Source organism: Aotus nancymaae, unplaced genomic scaffold (genome assembly GCF_030222135.1).
Source record: "Aotus nancymaae isolate 86718 unplaced genomic scaffold, 86718_ANA_hifiasm-v0.15.2.pri h1tg000016l, whole genome shotgun sequence".
Taxonomy (NCBI): Eukaryota; Metazoa; Chordata; class Mammalia; order Primates; family Aotidae; genus Aotus; species Aotus nancymaae.
The window spans coordinates 77,910,634-77,924,637 of NW_026988428.1; the positions used below are offsets into that span (position 1 = coordinate 77,910,634).

Genomic DNA, 14,004 nt, shown 5'->3' on the forward strand with positions numbered 1-14,004 from the left:
CGGTACTTCATTCCCTTTTATGGTTGAAATGATATTCTCTTGTATGGGTATGCCACATTTTATTTATCCATTCAACAGTCATGGAACGTTTAGGTTATTTCCAGTTTTGGGCCATTATGAGTAGTGCTTTTATAGAGCATTTGTGTACAAGTTTTTGTGTGGACATATGTTTTCATTTCTTTTGGGTATATACCTAGGGATGGAATTGCTAGGTCATATAACACTGCTATATTTCACATATTGTGGAACTGCCTGTTTTCTAAAGCAGCTGCACCTTTTTGCAATCCCACTAGCATTGTATGAAAGTTCCAGTTTTTTCACATCCTTGGCAACACTCATTCTCGTTGATTGTAGCTGTCATGGTGTGTATGAAGTGTTATTTCATTGTGGTTTTGACTTGCATTTCACTGATGACTAATGATGTTTATTGCTTATGGACTTTTGGTTTAGGAGTCTCTTTCTGGAAATGTCTGTTCAAGTTCTTTGACCACTTTAAAATTGGGTTATTTGATTTATTATTGAATTATAGCAGTTTTTATATATTCTAGATATATTCTGTATAAATATATATTCTGTATTCTAGATATGAAAGTCTAGATTCAAGATAAAAGTATCAGGCATATGATTTGCAAATATTTTCTCCCAGTGTATGAAATTTCCTTACATTCTTAATGGTAATCTTTTGTTAATATGTTTATAGTTCTGCCATTCTAAATATGCTTGGTTGCAAATGTAATCTTTCCTTACATGTTTCTTAATTATTCCTCCTTTTTCCTTTATCTCTATACCTGTTATTTCCCTACTGTTCTTATTCCTACACTTTTATTTTTATTTTTCATTTTCTTCAGGTACTTTTTTTTTTAACTTTATCTACCTTTTTTTTTGCTTATACATCTCCATATTCTGTGAATTCCATATTGAAAATGAAAACTTGTCCCCTTTCCCCTAATGCTTTCTAGTTGATTTTCTAGTAAAGTATAGCCATTATCGATTTTGTATTACACAGATGCAGTAAATATGAAAATTAGTATACAACAAGGAGGAAGTTTTCTATGTCTTTATTTAAACATTTCGTGAAGTGTGCTGCTTGCTTCTAAGATCACTATGTATTAGGTTAGGTGGCTTCTAGTTCAATGATTAAACTCTCTTTCTCTTTTTTCTTAAAGATTCAAAATGGAAAGTTTAGAAGAACCTCAGAAAAAAGTCTTTAAGGCTCGAAAAACGATGAGAGTGAGTGATCGTCAGCAACTTGAAGCAGTATACAAGGTCAAAGAAGAACTGTTGAAAACTGATGTCAAGCTATTAAATGGCAACCATGAAAATGGAGATTTGGAGCCATCCTCACCTTTGGAAAATATGGATTACATTAAAGACAAGGAAGAGGTGAATGGCATTGGAGAGATTTGTTTTGATCCTGAAGAAAGTAAAACAGAATGGAAAGAAACACCCTGTATCCTAAGTGTTAATGTAAAAAACAAGCAGGATGATGATTTAAATTCTGAACCTTTGTCTCCCAATAATATAACTCTAGAACCAGACTCTAAACTGACTGCTGAACCAGTTTCTGGTGATCCAGCCCCTGGTGATCTGGATGCTGGAGATCCAGCCTCTAGAGTACTGGCCTCTGGTGATCCCACCTCTGGTGATCCCACCTCTAGCGATCCCTCCTCTAGTGATGCTGCCTCTGGTGATGCAACCTCTGGTGATGCCCCTTCTGATGATGTCCCCTCTGGTGATGCCACCTCTGGTGATACCACCTCTGATGATCTCTCCTCTGGCGATCCCACCTCTGGCGATCCCCTCCCAGGTGAAGCAGTCTCTGTTGCACCCATTTCTGGTGATTGTACCTCTGATGATATAGCTTCTAGTGAAATAACTTCTGTTGATCTGACTTCCGGAGCACAAGCTTCCATTGATCCAGCCTCTGATGATCTGGCTTCTGGTGAACTATCCTCTAGTGAACTGGTGTCTGATGATCTGGCCACTGGTGAACTGGCCTCTGACGAGCTGACTTCTGAATCAGCCTTTGATCGTACCTTTGAACCAAGTTCTGTACCAGTTTGTGAACCAGTTCCTGAAATTGACAATATAGAACCAAGTAGCAATAAAGATGATGATTTTCTTGAAAAAAATGGGGATGATGAAAAGTTAGAGCAAATTCAGAGTAAAGACTCGTTGGATGAGAAAAATAAAGCTGATAGTAATACTGATGCTAATGAAGAAACTCTAGAAGCAGATGATACAACTATTTGTTCAGATCGACCTCCTGAAAATGAAAAGAAGGTAGAGGAAGATACTATCACAGAGCTTGCTCTTGGAGAAAATGCTATATCTAGCAGTATGGAAATTGACCAAGTTGAAAAGAATGAAGATGAAAATTCTGCAGATCTTGTAGGAAGCATTAGTGAAAATGTTACAGAAGATGACAAAAGTGAGAATATCTTAGAAAATACAGACTCTATGGAGACAGATGAAATCATTCCTATTTTGGAAAAGCTTGCACCTTCTGAGGATGAACTTACTTGCTTTTCTAAAGCATCTCTGCTTCCAATCGATGAGACAAATCCAGATTTGGAAGAGAAAATGGAAAGTTCTTTTGGTTCACCATCTAAACAAGAAAGTAGTGAGAGTTTGCCAAAAGAAGCCTTTTTGGTCCTCTCTGATGAAGAGGACATTTCAGGTGAAAAAGATGAGTCTGAAGTTATATCGCAAAATGAAATGTGCTCTCAAGGTTAGCATATAACTTAAATTTTAAAGATTTTTATTGACTTTAATTAACTGTTTAATAAAATATTATCATGTTTTAAATTTATTTTAGCTGCAGAGAAAGTTGAAAATAGTGATGACGCTATAGAAAGATGTCTTAATTTCATAGAATTCAGAATTACAATGTGTCTCCTCTGTGAGCGGCATTGTGCTAAGTACTAAGAAAGGAGATTAAGTAAGTAGAAAATATGCCCTTATGGTCTGGAAACAGAGATGAAGTAGAGCACCGTAACACTGAGATAACAATTTAAGTCAGTATATAATTGACTGGCGTTGTAGCAGTTGTTCTTTCTTGGTATCATTTAGTGAACAGATAACTTAAAACTAAAAGCCTAGTTTAATCTATTTGCTTCAAGCATAACAAATTATATTTTTAATTAATATTCTCAATGAAATCCTATTCTTTAATATTCTTTGTCCAGGGAATGACTCCACCATTGTTGTAAGCCAAAAACCTTAAAGCTTGATTATCTATATGATAAACACTTTACCCATTTGCTTCCTCAGCCTTTTTGGTTCTACCCAACCTATTCTCTTCCTCCTCATTTTCTGAATGAGCTCTCTATAAACCAGTTCTCTTACTTGATACTGTCCCTTTATGTTGTTAGATCTCTGTTACTTTTAGGTTGATTTCAAACTCCTTATGTAAAAGGTATATTAACTTTATGATTTGTTCAGTACCTGTCTCTCCCATCTCTTGTATTATTACTAGAGAAAAAGAGAATTAGAAAAATTCTACCTTCTTTCATGGTCAACTCAAAAACACTATCCCTGTATGAAACTTTCTCAGCCTGAGGAAGACTGAGAAAGGCATGAATAACTTTCTGTTCTCATTATATCACGTTCTTTTAGATTTAGACATCTGTGAGAGAAGTGACCTTGCTAGCATAAAACACAGTCTAATTTGTTAAAAGAAAAAAAAATGGAGGCAGATCTAAGAGACACAGAGACAGTTTTTCCCCAAATATATCATACTAGCTTTTGAAAGTAGATTTTTTTCTTACTAAAAGATGGCTTTTTTCTTTTTTGGCCAGGTGTGGTGGCTTACGCCTGTAATCCTAGGACTTTGGGAGGCTGAGGCAGGCAGATTGCTTGAGCTCAGGAGTTCGAGACCAGCCCGGGCAACATGGCGAGACCTGTCTCTACAAAAAAATACTAAAATTAGCCAGGCGTGGTGGCACTTGTCTGTAGTCTTGGCTATACTTGAGGGGTTGAGGTAGGAGGATCGCTTGAACCTGGGAGGTCGAGGCTGCAGTGAGCCGACATTGTGCCACTATACTCCAGCCTGGATGACAAAGTGAGACTCTGCCTCCAAAAAAAAAAAAAAAAAAAGATGGCAGTGAGCCGAGGTCATGCCACTGTACTCCAGCCTGGGTGACAAAGTGAGACCCTGCCTGAAAAAAAAGAAAAGATGGCTTTTTATTTTCAAAGAGCATTCAACTAACCTATATAAAGAGACAGATGAGGCCCTTCTTGATTCTAGAGATTTGAAGATAGTATTTGCCCTGAAGATACACACAAGAATTAAATCACAGGTCATTAAATACAAGGCTGTGAGTATGATAATAATATTAAATTGGTATTCTGGGAATGCAGAGGAAGGTAACTTTATTAGAGCACCAGATGTATTCAGGGATGTCTTGCCCCTTTCAATAACATAGAATTTTTGTTTTGGTTTTGTGAGACAGGGTCTTGCTCTGTTGCCCAGGCTGGAGTGCAGTGGCACAATTATAGCTCACTGTAGCTTTCACTTTCCTGGCTTAAGTTATTCTCCCACCTCAGCCTCCTGAGTACCTGGGAATATCGGCATGTGCCACCACACTTAGCAAAGTTTTAATTTTTTTATAGAGACAGGGTCTTGCTATATTGCCCCTGCTGCTGTAACATAGGATTTTAATGAGTCTAATTCCTTTTTTTTTTTTTTTTTTGAGATGGAGTCTCACTCTGTCTCCAGGCTAGAGTGCAGTGACACGATCTTGGCTCACTGTAGCCTCTGCTTCTCAGATTTAAGCAATTCTCCTGTCTCAGCTTCTTGAGTAGCTGGGATTACAGGCATGCGCCACCATGCCCAGCTAATTTTTGTATTTTTAGTAGAGACAGGGCTTCACCATATTGGTCAGGCTGGTCTTGAACTCCTGACCTCATGATTCACCCACCTCAACCTCCCAAAGTGCTGGGATTACAGGTGTGAGTCACTGCACCCGGCCAAGTCTAATTCCTTTCAATGGCAGCTCTATCCTACTTGCTCAGGCCAGAAACCTTGGAACCATTTTTATTTTTTCTTTCACGTCCCATATTCAGTCCACCAGGAAATTCTGTTGGTACTACTTACTATCTTAATAGATCTAGGATCCATTTCACAACTGCTATTAATCCTGCTCTGAGTCACCATCATCAGGTCAAAACGGTGCCTGGCACATAGTAAGTGTCAGTAAATATTTGTAAAGTGAATGAATAATAGATAATATAAGAGAAGCATATCATCAAGGACCTTGATTATAATGCTAAAGCTTTATGATAGCATTGGAATACCAATAAAGTACTTCAAGCAGAGGAAAATGAAATTTACATTTTAGAAAGATAATAGGTGACAGTGTTGAGAATGAACTTCATTTATCCATTCAATAAGTGTTTATACAGAGTGTAACACTAGGACAAGTCCTTAAAAAAGCCTTATAAAAATTTTTGTTTTAAGTCTGTGTAAGAAAGTTAAAAAATCAAATTGCAGCTTATGATTTAATGAGTTTATACATCTGACCTTTAAGTCAGAATCTTGATATTGGAGGTCATCCCACACAAGGCAGTTAAGTGCTGAGAGATGAATATTAAGTCATGCATGTTGCACACTTTGAAAATTCAAAGTTGGGAATATTATTGGTTACTTGCCTTTAATCTGATGGTATGCTATTAGCAGGGCAAATTTCATGATAGATTTAATTTCTTGGCTCGTAACTAAGCTTTTATTTTGTATCTTTTCCTCTTCCTCTAAAGATAATTTTGTGTATTTTCTGTTTAAGAAAGGTTTCTTAATTGGTTCTTAAACTATATTCTGTTCTCTTTTTATGGTGGCAGAATCTGTTGTATGTCCTTTATCTTGCTGTACAGTACACCTGCTGAAATGTTACTTAAATAAATGCCTTTATTCTTGACTAATTTTTAATGTACTCAGAACACAGAATTATTAGCTGAAGTACTAAAGTCTGGCTTCAATACTGCTCTTCCTTTTAGCTACTAACATCTATGAGTGTACTAAAAGGAAAATAGCATGACCTTTCTATCATTTCAGGCACTTGTTTAGCAAATATTTTAAATATAGCAGTTATGATGAGCATTAGCAGCAACAAGAAATAATGAAAGATAAAAAAGCAAATAGAAAAGCTATTTTAATTTTATGAAAGTAGAAGAAAGAAGTAAAAACGTGTTGCATATATACCTTAATAAGCCTAGAGACACTGTTGAATTGTGGCATAGTTCTGTTAGAACTGATAACTCACTAAATTATTTAAATGATAGTCTGTTTAAGGAGAATAGTAAAATAAAGACTTATCTCCCTGGGAATGTTCAAACACTAGAGGATTTGCATCTCTATATCATATACTTTCCTCTAGCTACTAATTACTCTCTTTCAGAGCCATTTTTCAAGTTATATTAACAAAGCTAGCACCATTTTTTCTTCTCTTAATCCTTCCACTTAACTGGATTTTGATTTCTGCCTTGCTAGCTGCCCCACTTTTCATTTTTCTCATTGAAATGATATTGCTGACCATGTTATTAAATCCGGGGATATCCTTTCTTTATCTTATCTGTTCTTCCATATTTGGATGTGCTCTTAATAACAGTCCTTCTGTCTTGAGACTCTCCTTAGCTTTTAGTAGCTTTTAGGTTACTGCATTCTCCGTCTTGTCTTTTTTGGTCCTTCTCATTCTATTTCTCATGGAAAAATAGGGATAGGCCTTCTCCACATTCTTCTTTTTCTTAAATGTAAGATTTTTGAAGAGAAAAATCTGTTTTAGAGTGAACCAGAGCTTACATTAAACACTGACATAGTTTCCTTGCAGATTTTATTTCAGATTAAAAAAAAAATCTGATATTTTCTCCCCCTTGTTCATTGGATCTTTAACATAAATAAAATAAACATAAACTGATTCTAAAGAGGATAATTACCTTAGACTAGAATTTAGGACTTTCTTCTATTTTTGCTTAGGTTAGTATTGATAGAATTGGCATGATTTAGTCAATTTACTGATAATTTGTCACAGTTGTGTTCACTTAAAATTCTTTATCATCTCAATCCATTTATATTTAGCTATTGTACTTGGCTTCTCTTTGTGGAGCTTCTTAGTTCTATACACTAGTGTGCAAATTGCAGATTTTTATTTTCAGAGTTGAGGAAGACCAAAGATGAAGTAGATTTTGGAAAGAGGAGTTTAGGAGGAAGATCATTTTCAGATGAGTACTGTTGTCTGAGTTAGATGTGTAAGTCTGGATTTCAGATCAGTGACTTGATTTGTATTAGAAAAATATAGTAGATAGTATGTAGCTATTAGTTGAAGTCAGGTGACAAGGTGAAATCAGCTCAGAGTGAGTATACATGGAGAAAAGATCCAAGAACTGAGCTTTTGGCATTTCAGTGTTTAGTGGTTTGGGAGATGAGGAAGAACCAACAAAGGAGCTGAGAAAGAGCAGCTCCTGGGGTAGGAAGAAAATGGAGAGATTTTGGTGTTTCAGAAGCCAAGTAAAGACACTGTTTTGAGGAGGAAGTAAGGGAACTGTTTACTATATCAAATGCTGCTGTGTGTGCTCATAAGATGAAGGAAAGTATTTAACAACCTGGAGATCATTGGTGACTTTTACAAGGGGCAGTTTTGGTGAATGCTGGAGTAGAAAACCTGATTCAGGTTCAAGAGAGAATGGGAGGGGAAGAATTGGAGATAATAAAATGTAACTTTCCCCTACTAGGTTTTGCTTTTAAAAAGAGCGCAAAAATTCACATAGAAGCTATTATTTGCCACTCTGTATTGTTTAAATAAAACTAAAAATGTCTGGAAAAGTCACATTACCAGTCATGCCTCATTTTTCTGATAGGTCTTGTTAAGTTGAGAATCTTTGTATGTTTATTTGCCTTTTGTAGTTCCTTGTTTATGAATTTCCTGTTCATCCTCCTTGCCCATTTTTCTAATGGGTATTATCTTTAATTAGTCTGTAGGAATTTCTTGTTTTGTTATAAATATTTTCATGGAGCCAGTAATCTAAAGCAGGGAATTGGTAGACTGGTCTGTGAGCCCTGTTTTTGTAAACAAAGTTTTATTGAAACATAGCTATGATAATTTGTTTACATGTTACATAGCACTTATTGCTGATTCCTGAAGCAAGGACAGAATTAAGAGATTGTGTCAGAGACCGTGTGGCTAACAAATTTGAAAATACCTATTTTTTGGCCACTTACAGAAAAGATTTGACAATCTCTGATCTAAGGCAATGGTTTTTGTCCATTTTTCCTTAGAATAAAGTTCTGTAAAGTATAATTCTGCAATGGGAAACTAAGTCCCCTACTGTAAATTCTGTTTTGTAATCCTTTAAAAATACACGTTTCTACCTTTACTTAACAGAACTTTATTAAAGATAATAGTCATCTGATAAGTATTAAACATCTAATTTGTCTCAGCTATTTCTCAAGTTTTTGGGATTACTAAAATTATGAGATCTGATATCTGCCCTCAGTGAGCTTAGTCTCTAGTCTGCTTGAAAGGAAAGAATATCACACATGGAACTGTGAGAACTTGCCAAATTGTGATGAGGTTATACTCAAGAAAATCGGAGTAATTATAACAGAAACTTATCTGTGAGTAAGTAAAGATTCTAAAAAACACATTCTTAACCTATTTGGATGAGTTTCAGGAGTCCCAGCAACTACCTGAAATTACTTCTAAAGTTGTCTGTGTACCAAGGGCCTCTGATTATTACTCTGGGTTGAAGGAGACCCATTCTCAGTTTTTCTTCAGGCTTTGCAGACAAAATCAAATTAAAGAATATAAGGCCCTACACTTCTATGTACAATCTGTTAATACCATTTTTTAAGTCCCAAGTTTTGTCTGTTATATAAAACTCTAACATATATTTTAATTCTGTGAATCCTGAGTATTTTGATTTAAGTGTTGGGAATCCAGTAATATCTTCTAGGCATATCTGGAAACTGGGGTTGGGTGATAGAAGGAGGTTTTTGAATAAAATGAAGAAATCTCAAGCTGAGCTTGACTTAAATAGAGAGGAACCTAACATGTCTATAAAACAGGCAAACCAAACCAGGCCAATTTACTCTGCTGTGTTCTGCATCTCTGGCTTGGAGTTACCCTAATTGGAGGCATGGCTAATTTTGTGCTTTATGTGATGTGAGGATTTGCTGAATAAAGACTATCTAAACCTTTTATGTCAAGCAACCCAGTTACTCTGTCTCTCTTGAAACTCTGGGGACTAGGAAGCTCAGGAGTTACCAATACTCAATATTAAATCAGGAAGATATGGAAAAATATATATAGAAAAGATATGTTATAATGAGTTTTTGATCTGTTTACAAGAAAGCAAACACATTTTTATTTCATTGAAACTGAGGTTGAGAGATGAAGTCTTAAAACACTTAAAATTAGCAAAAGGTAATAAACGGAAAGTTAATTTTCAAATAATTTATTTTAAAGTTCAAAAATAGTTTTAGTAATCCTGTGTACTGTGTTAGCTTATTGTTTATCTTAGAGTGAAAAAAATACTTCTAGTCCCTTAATAGGTATTTGTCAATGATCCTCATCTCTGCCTATTTTTTCACCTAAAATATCCTTAAAATTTTTTTTAATCTTGACTTTTGCTATTAGGGCTGTTGTGATTAAAAACTCTGATGATTGGAGAAGAAATGTCATAGCAGAATCTTTATATACTTTATGATTGCTTATTTACTTTTAGTTGCAGAACATGATGAAACAGCATGCTTAATTGAAGCCACTGAGAAGCAAGATGCAATGACATAAGGGGGGAAAAATAGAAGTCAAGCATCTTTGTGATGTTTTGTAGCGCTTTTATTCCTCATTTAATGAATAGGTTAGTTGAAGAGACATTTATTGATTGACCAAAACAACATTTCTGGTACCTCTTGGATTTTATTTAATATAATCGTATAGACATTTTTAGCAATATCTTTTGGCAGCACTCTTCAGTTTTTACATTTTATATGACTAATGAAAATTAACCTTTCTGGGTTAATTTATAGTTAGCTATTGTACTTGGCTTTATATTTTATATGACTAATGAAAATTAACTCTTCTGGGTTAATTTATATTTAGCTATTGTACTCATGAAAATTAACCCCACTGGGCTGGGCACTGTGGCTTATGCCTGTAATCCCAGCACTTTGGGAGGCCAAGGCAGGTGAATCACCTGAGGTCAGAAGTTGGAGACCAGCCTGCCCAACATGGGGAAATCCCATCTCTACTAAAAATACAAAAAATTAGCCGGTCATGGTGGTAGGTGCCTGTAATCCCAACTACTCGGGAGGCTGAGGCAGGAGAATTGCTTGGACCGTGGAGGCAGAGGTTGAAGTGAGCTGAGATCACGCCACTGCACTCTAGCCTGGGCAACGAGAGCGAAACTCCATCTCAAAGCAAAAAAAGAAAGAAAAGAAAAGAAAAAGAAAAAAAATTAACCCTTCTGAAAGTTTTCCTCATCAATTTGATGACAAAAAATACAGTTTACAGTTTGAGATTATATTGTGACTATGTAATAGTTATTAAGCACCTAGCTCAGTTGTTGGCACTGTTATCAAAGTAGGTATATATTTAAAGTTTTTATTATATTTGGGATAGCCTTTCCATTCCTTATTTATGAACTCTGTATTCCATAAGAATTAAAGTAACTTAATGATTCAACCTGTATGTTCAACATATTAGGTGTTTTGAATTTTCTAGTAGTTTGGAATTTTTATGGTATTTGTCATGGCCACTGTTATAATTATTGAATGTAAAGGAATCAAAATGCTCTACAACAGTTGTTTTCACATTTTATTAATGTCATTGGTGACAGAAAATTACTAAATAATTTTTTAAAATTACTTAAAATCTATATTAAGATTAAATCCTGTGTGGAGTTTGTTCTGAATTGCCGAACAGTTGAATGTGGACTTGATCATTCATAATACTAGTTCCTACTCCTCTTTTTCCTTCCCAAAATTTTATATTTTGGGACTCTGATTTTATAAAAGGTTAGTGTTGTAACTGGATAGTGACTAAAAATGTAAATTAGTGAGCTGTTATGAATTCCAGTACAAGTAAGATTTCCTTTTCTATATTTGCTAACAGCAGAAGTAGAAAGTAATGAAAAGGACAACAAACCTGAGGAAGAAGAGCAAGTAACACATGAAGATGATGAAAGACCTTCTGAGAAAAGTATGCATGTATAAACAAACTTGAACTTGTTTGAAAAATATTAATTCTTTGTTTCTGTATTTACGACCATGGAATATTCTTTTTTGCCCATGAAATGATTGTAAAATTTTGCAATTTTAAGTAAGCCACAATTATATCATTTTGTTGATGCTAACTGAAGGATTTCTGAAAGTATGCTTCATATACCTCAATATTTTATTTTGTTTATTTATACTTTTTATTGTTCCACAGAAAGATTCAGCTTAAAATTTGCTAAGGTACTAAGTGTTTTGAGATAAATTGCTTTAGATTTATGTTTAGAGAATGAAACTACCAGAATTTTGTATGGGCTAATACAAGTGAATGGAAGGGTATATTTTAGTCTACTTAAGGTTCTTTATCTTTATGAGGCCAGATATAGTGGCTCACACCTGTAATCCCAGCACTTTGGGAGGCCAAGATGGGAGGATTGCTTGAGGCCGGGAATGCAAGACCAGCCTGGGCAACATAGCAAGAACCTATCTCTACAGAAAAAATATTTGAATCAGCCAGGCATGGTGGCACACACCTCTAGTCCTAGCTACTTGGGAGGCTACAGTGGGAGGATTGCTTGGGTCCAGGAATTCAAGGTTCCAGTGAGCAATGATCGAGCCACTGTACTCCAGCCTGGGTGACAGAGTGACACCTTGTAAAAAAGAGCAAGAGAGAGAGAGAAAAGAAAAAGGAAAAGAAAGAGAGAGAGGAGGAGGGAGAGAGAAAGAAAACGAGAGAAAGAAAGAAAAAAGAGAAAGAAAGGATAAGAGAAGGAAGAGAGGAAGAAACAGAGAAAGGGAGGGATTTTTTTTTTAGCTTTATGGGAAGCGGGGGAAATGATGGACTGAGTGTCCTTAGATTTATAGAGAAATCATTGGACTAGAAGTCAAGAAAGCTGGGTTCTGTAACTCTCCTGTCATGCTGCTCTCCAGATATGACCATGGGTAAGTTACGATTATAAGATAAATTGTAGAATTGAGTGGATTTAAAAGTAGGCACATAGATACAAATATAGAGTGATATAGAGAGGGATAGGCATGGTCACATAAAAGCATTTGTGTTTAAAAAGTGTGGAGAAACTAGTATTTTAATTTTTTTAGTTATTGAAGAAGAAACCAAGTACTATTTGCTTATGATTCCAGAATATTAAGAGTATTTGAAACAAATTTTCTGAGCAAAGTCTTCTAGTCTGTATTTTTTATAAATACTTCTAATGACATTAATTTTATTTTTATTTGAAATTGATTAGGATATGTTAGGAATAACTATTACTATGCTAGTTCTGTAAACCTGATGATTAAGAATTTTTTCTTATACTTACAGAGGAAAAAGAAATAATTAAAGCTGTGTATAGTTAAAACTCTGACATGAGAATGAATACTATATTTTGTCAGAGGATTCATGTGCACTGTGACATTTAGTTACAGGAATGAATATGAGATGATTTCATCTACCTTCTTCATGACACAATTGTTAGGCAGTTCTCCTTCCTAATATGAAGATTTCAAGGAAATTCTGTGTTCACAGTGTGCATTGCTTGACCATTGGGAGGTTCTTACTTAATATATTGACAGTCATGTGAAGTTTTAAGCTAAAAGCTATATACCTACTTTTCTGATCTCCAAAACAATTTACAAAATAGTTGATTGAAAACTCTATTGTGATAGAAACAATATTTTGCTGAGGAGGGATAATATGCATTAAGAGCTATAAGAAAAACACCCGAGTGTGATCATTGTGGTTTTTCTTCTCAGATGAATTTTCCAGACGAAAACGTTCTAAATCAGAAGACATGGACAATATACAGTCTAAACGTCGTCGATATATGGAAGAAGAATATGAAGCAGAATTTCAAGTAAAGATTACAGCCAAAGGAGATATTAACCAGAAACTTCAAAAGGTATTGTGTAGATTATAAGTTATAAACCATATTGAATAAATAGTACCACTGTCTGACTTCTTCTAGGTTTCTAACATTATTCTGTATTTTATTGACATAATCTGGTTTATTATATAAAGAAAGAACTTAAAGAAAGTGGTTGAGCTTGTAAAGTCGATTACTGGCCAGATGTGGTGGGTGGCTCATGCCTGTAATCCCAGCCTTTTGGGAGGCTGAGGTGGACGGATCATTTGAGGTCAGGAGTTTGAGACTACCCTGACCAACATGGTGAAACTCCATCTCTACTAAAAATACAAATATTAGCTGCATGTTGTGGTGGGTGCCTGTAATCCCAGCTACTTGGGAGACTGAGGCAGGAGAATCACTTGAACCCAGGAGGTGGAGGTTTCAGTGAGCTGAAATCATCCCATTGTACTCCAGCCTGGGCGACAGAGCAAGACTTTGTTTTAAAAATAAATAAATTAATTAAAAAGTCTATTACCATTCTTGATAATTTAATTTTAAAATTTCTTCTGACTTCTTTTTGGCTACATCTTTTTTTTTTTTAAAGATGGTTATGATTATCAAAATGGAAGGGAGAGAAGATGACATTTTTCTTTATTTGCTTTGGTAACAAAATGGAATGTTGTTTTTCAGCTTTTCTTTCTTTCTCATATGGAACGTAATCTTATTGTGAAAAAGAAATGTTAGAGTTTTAAATATAAGCATTTTAATCTTTATAAAACTGGTTTCATGGTTAGAAGCCGATACATTTTAAACTCTTTATTGTGTACTTTAGGGTTAGTATAAAAATGGTAGAGACAGGGCTTTAGAAGGACTAGAGAAAGGAATATTTAAAGTACAGACTTTGAAATTCTCCCTATATCTCTTTGACTAGAGATAGAAATCATGAAAATATTC

The 14,004-nt window shown here is 35.1% G+C and overlaps 1 protein-coding gene across 9 annotated transcripts in view; it reads left to right on the forward strand.

The window, feature by feature from the left end:
* ATF7IP (activating transcription factor 7 interacting protein) overlaps nucleotides 1–14,004 on the forward strand; it is a 138,251-nt gene that overhangs the window by 55,945 nt on the left and 68,302 nt on the right. For 7 of the 9 annotated variants that reach the window (XM_012447630.3, XM_064377697.1, XM_012447628.3 and 4 more), the window contains exons 2-4: nucleotides 1,167–2,731; nucleotides 11,106–11,192; nucleotides 12,959–13,104. In XM_012447630.3, the coding sequence (XP_012303053.2) occupies nucleotides 1,174–2,731; nucleotides 11,106–11,192; nucleotides 12,959–13,104 (1,791 nt within the window). In that variant the 5' untranslated portion in view covers nucleotides 1,167–1,173. The remainder of the gene's footprint in view (nucleotides 1–1,166; nucleotides 2,732–11,105; nucleotides 11,193–12,958; nucleotides 13,105–14,004) is intronic. The other 2 variants (XM_012447635.3, XM_012447629.3) reach the window with 1 other exon arrangement.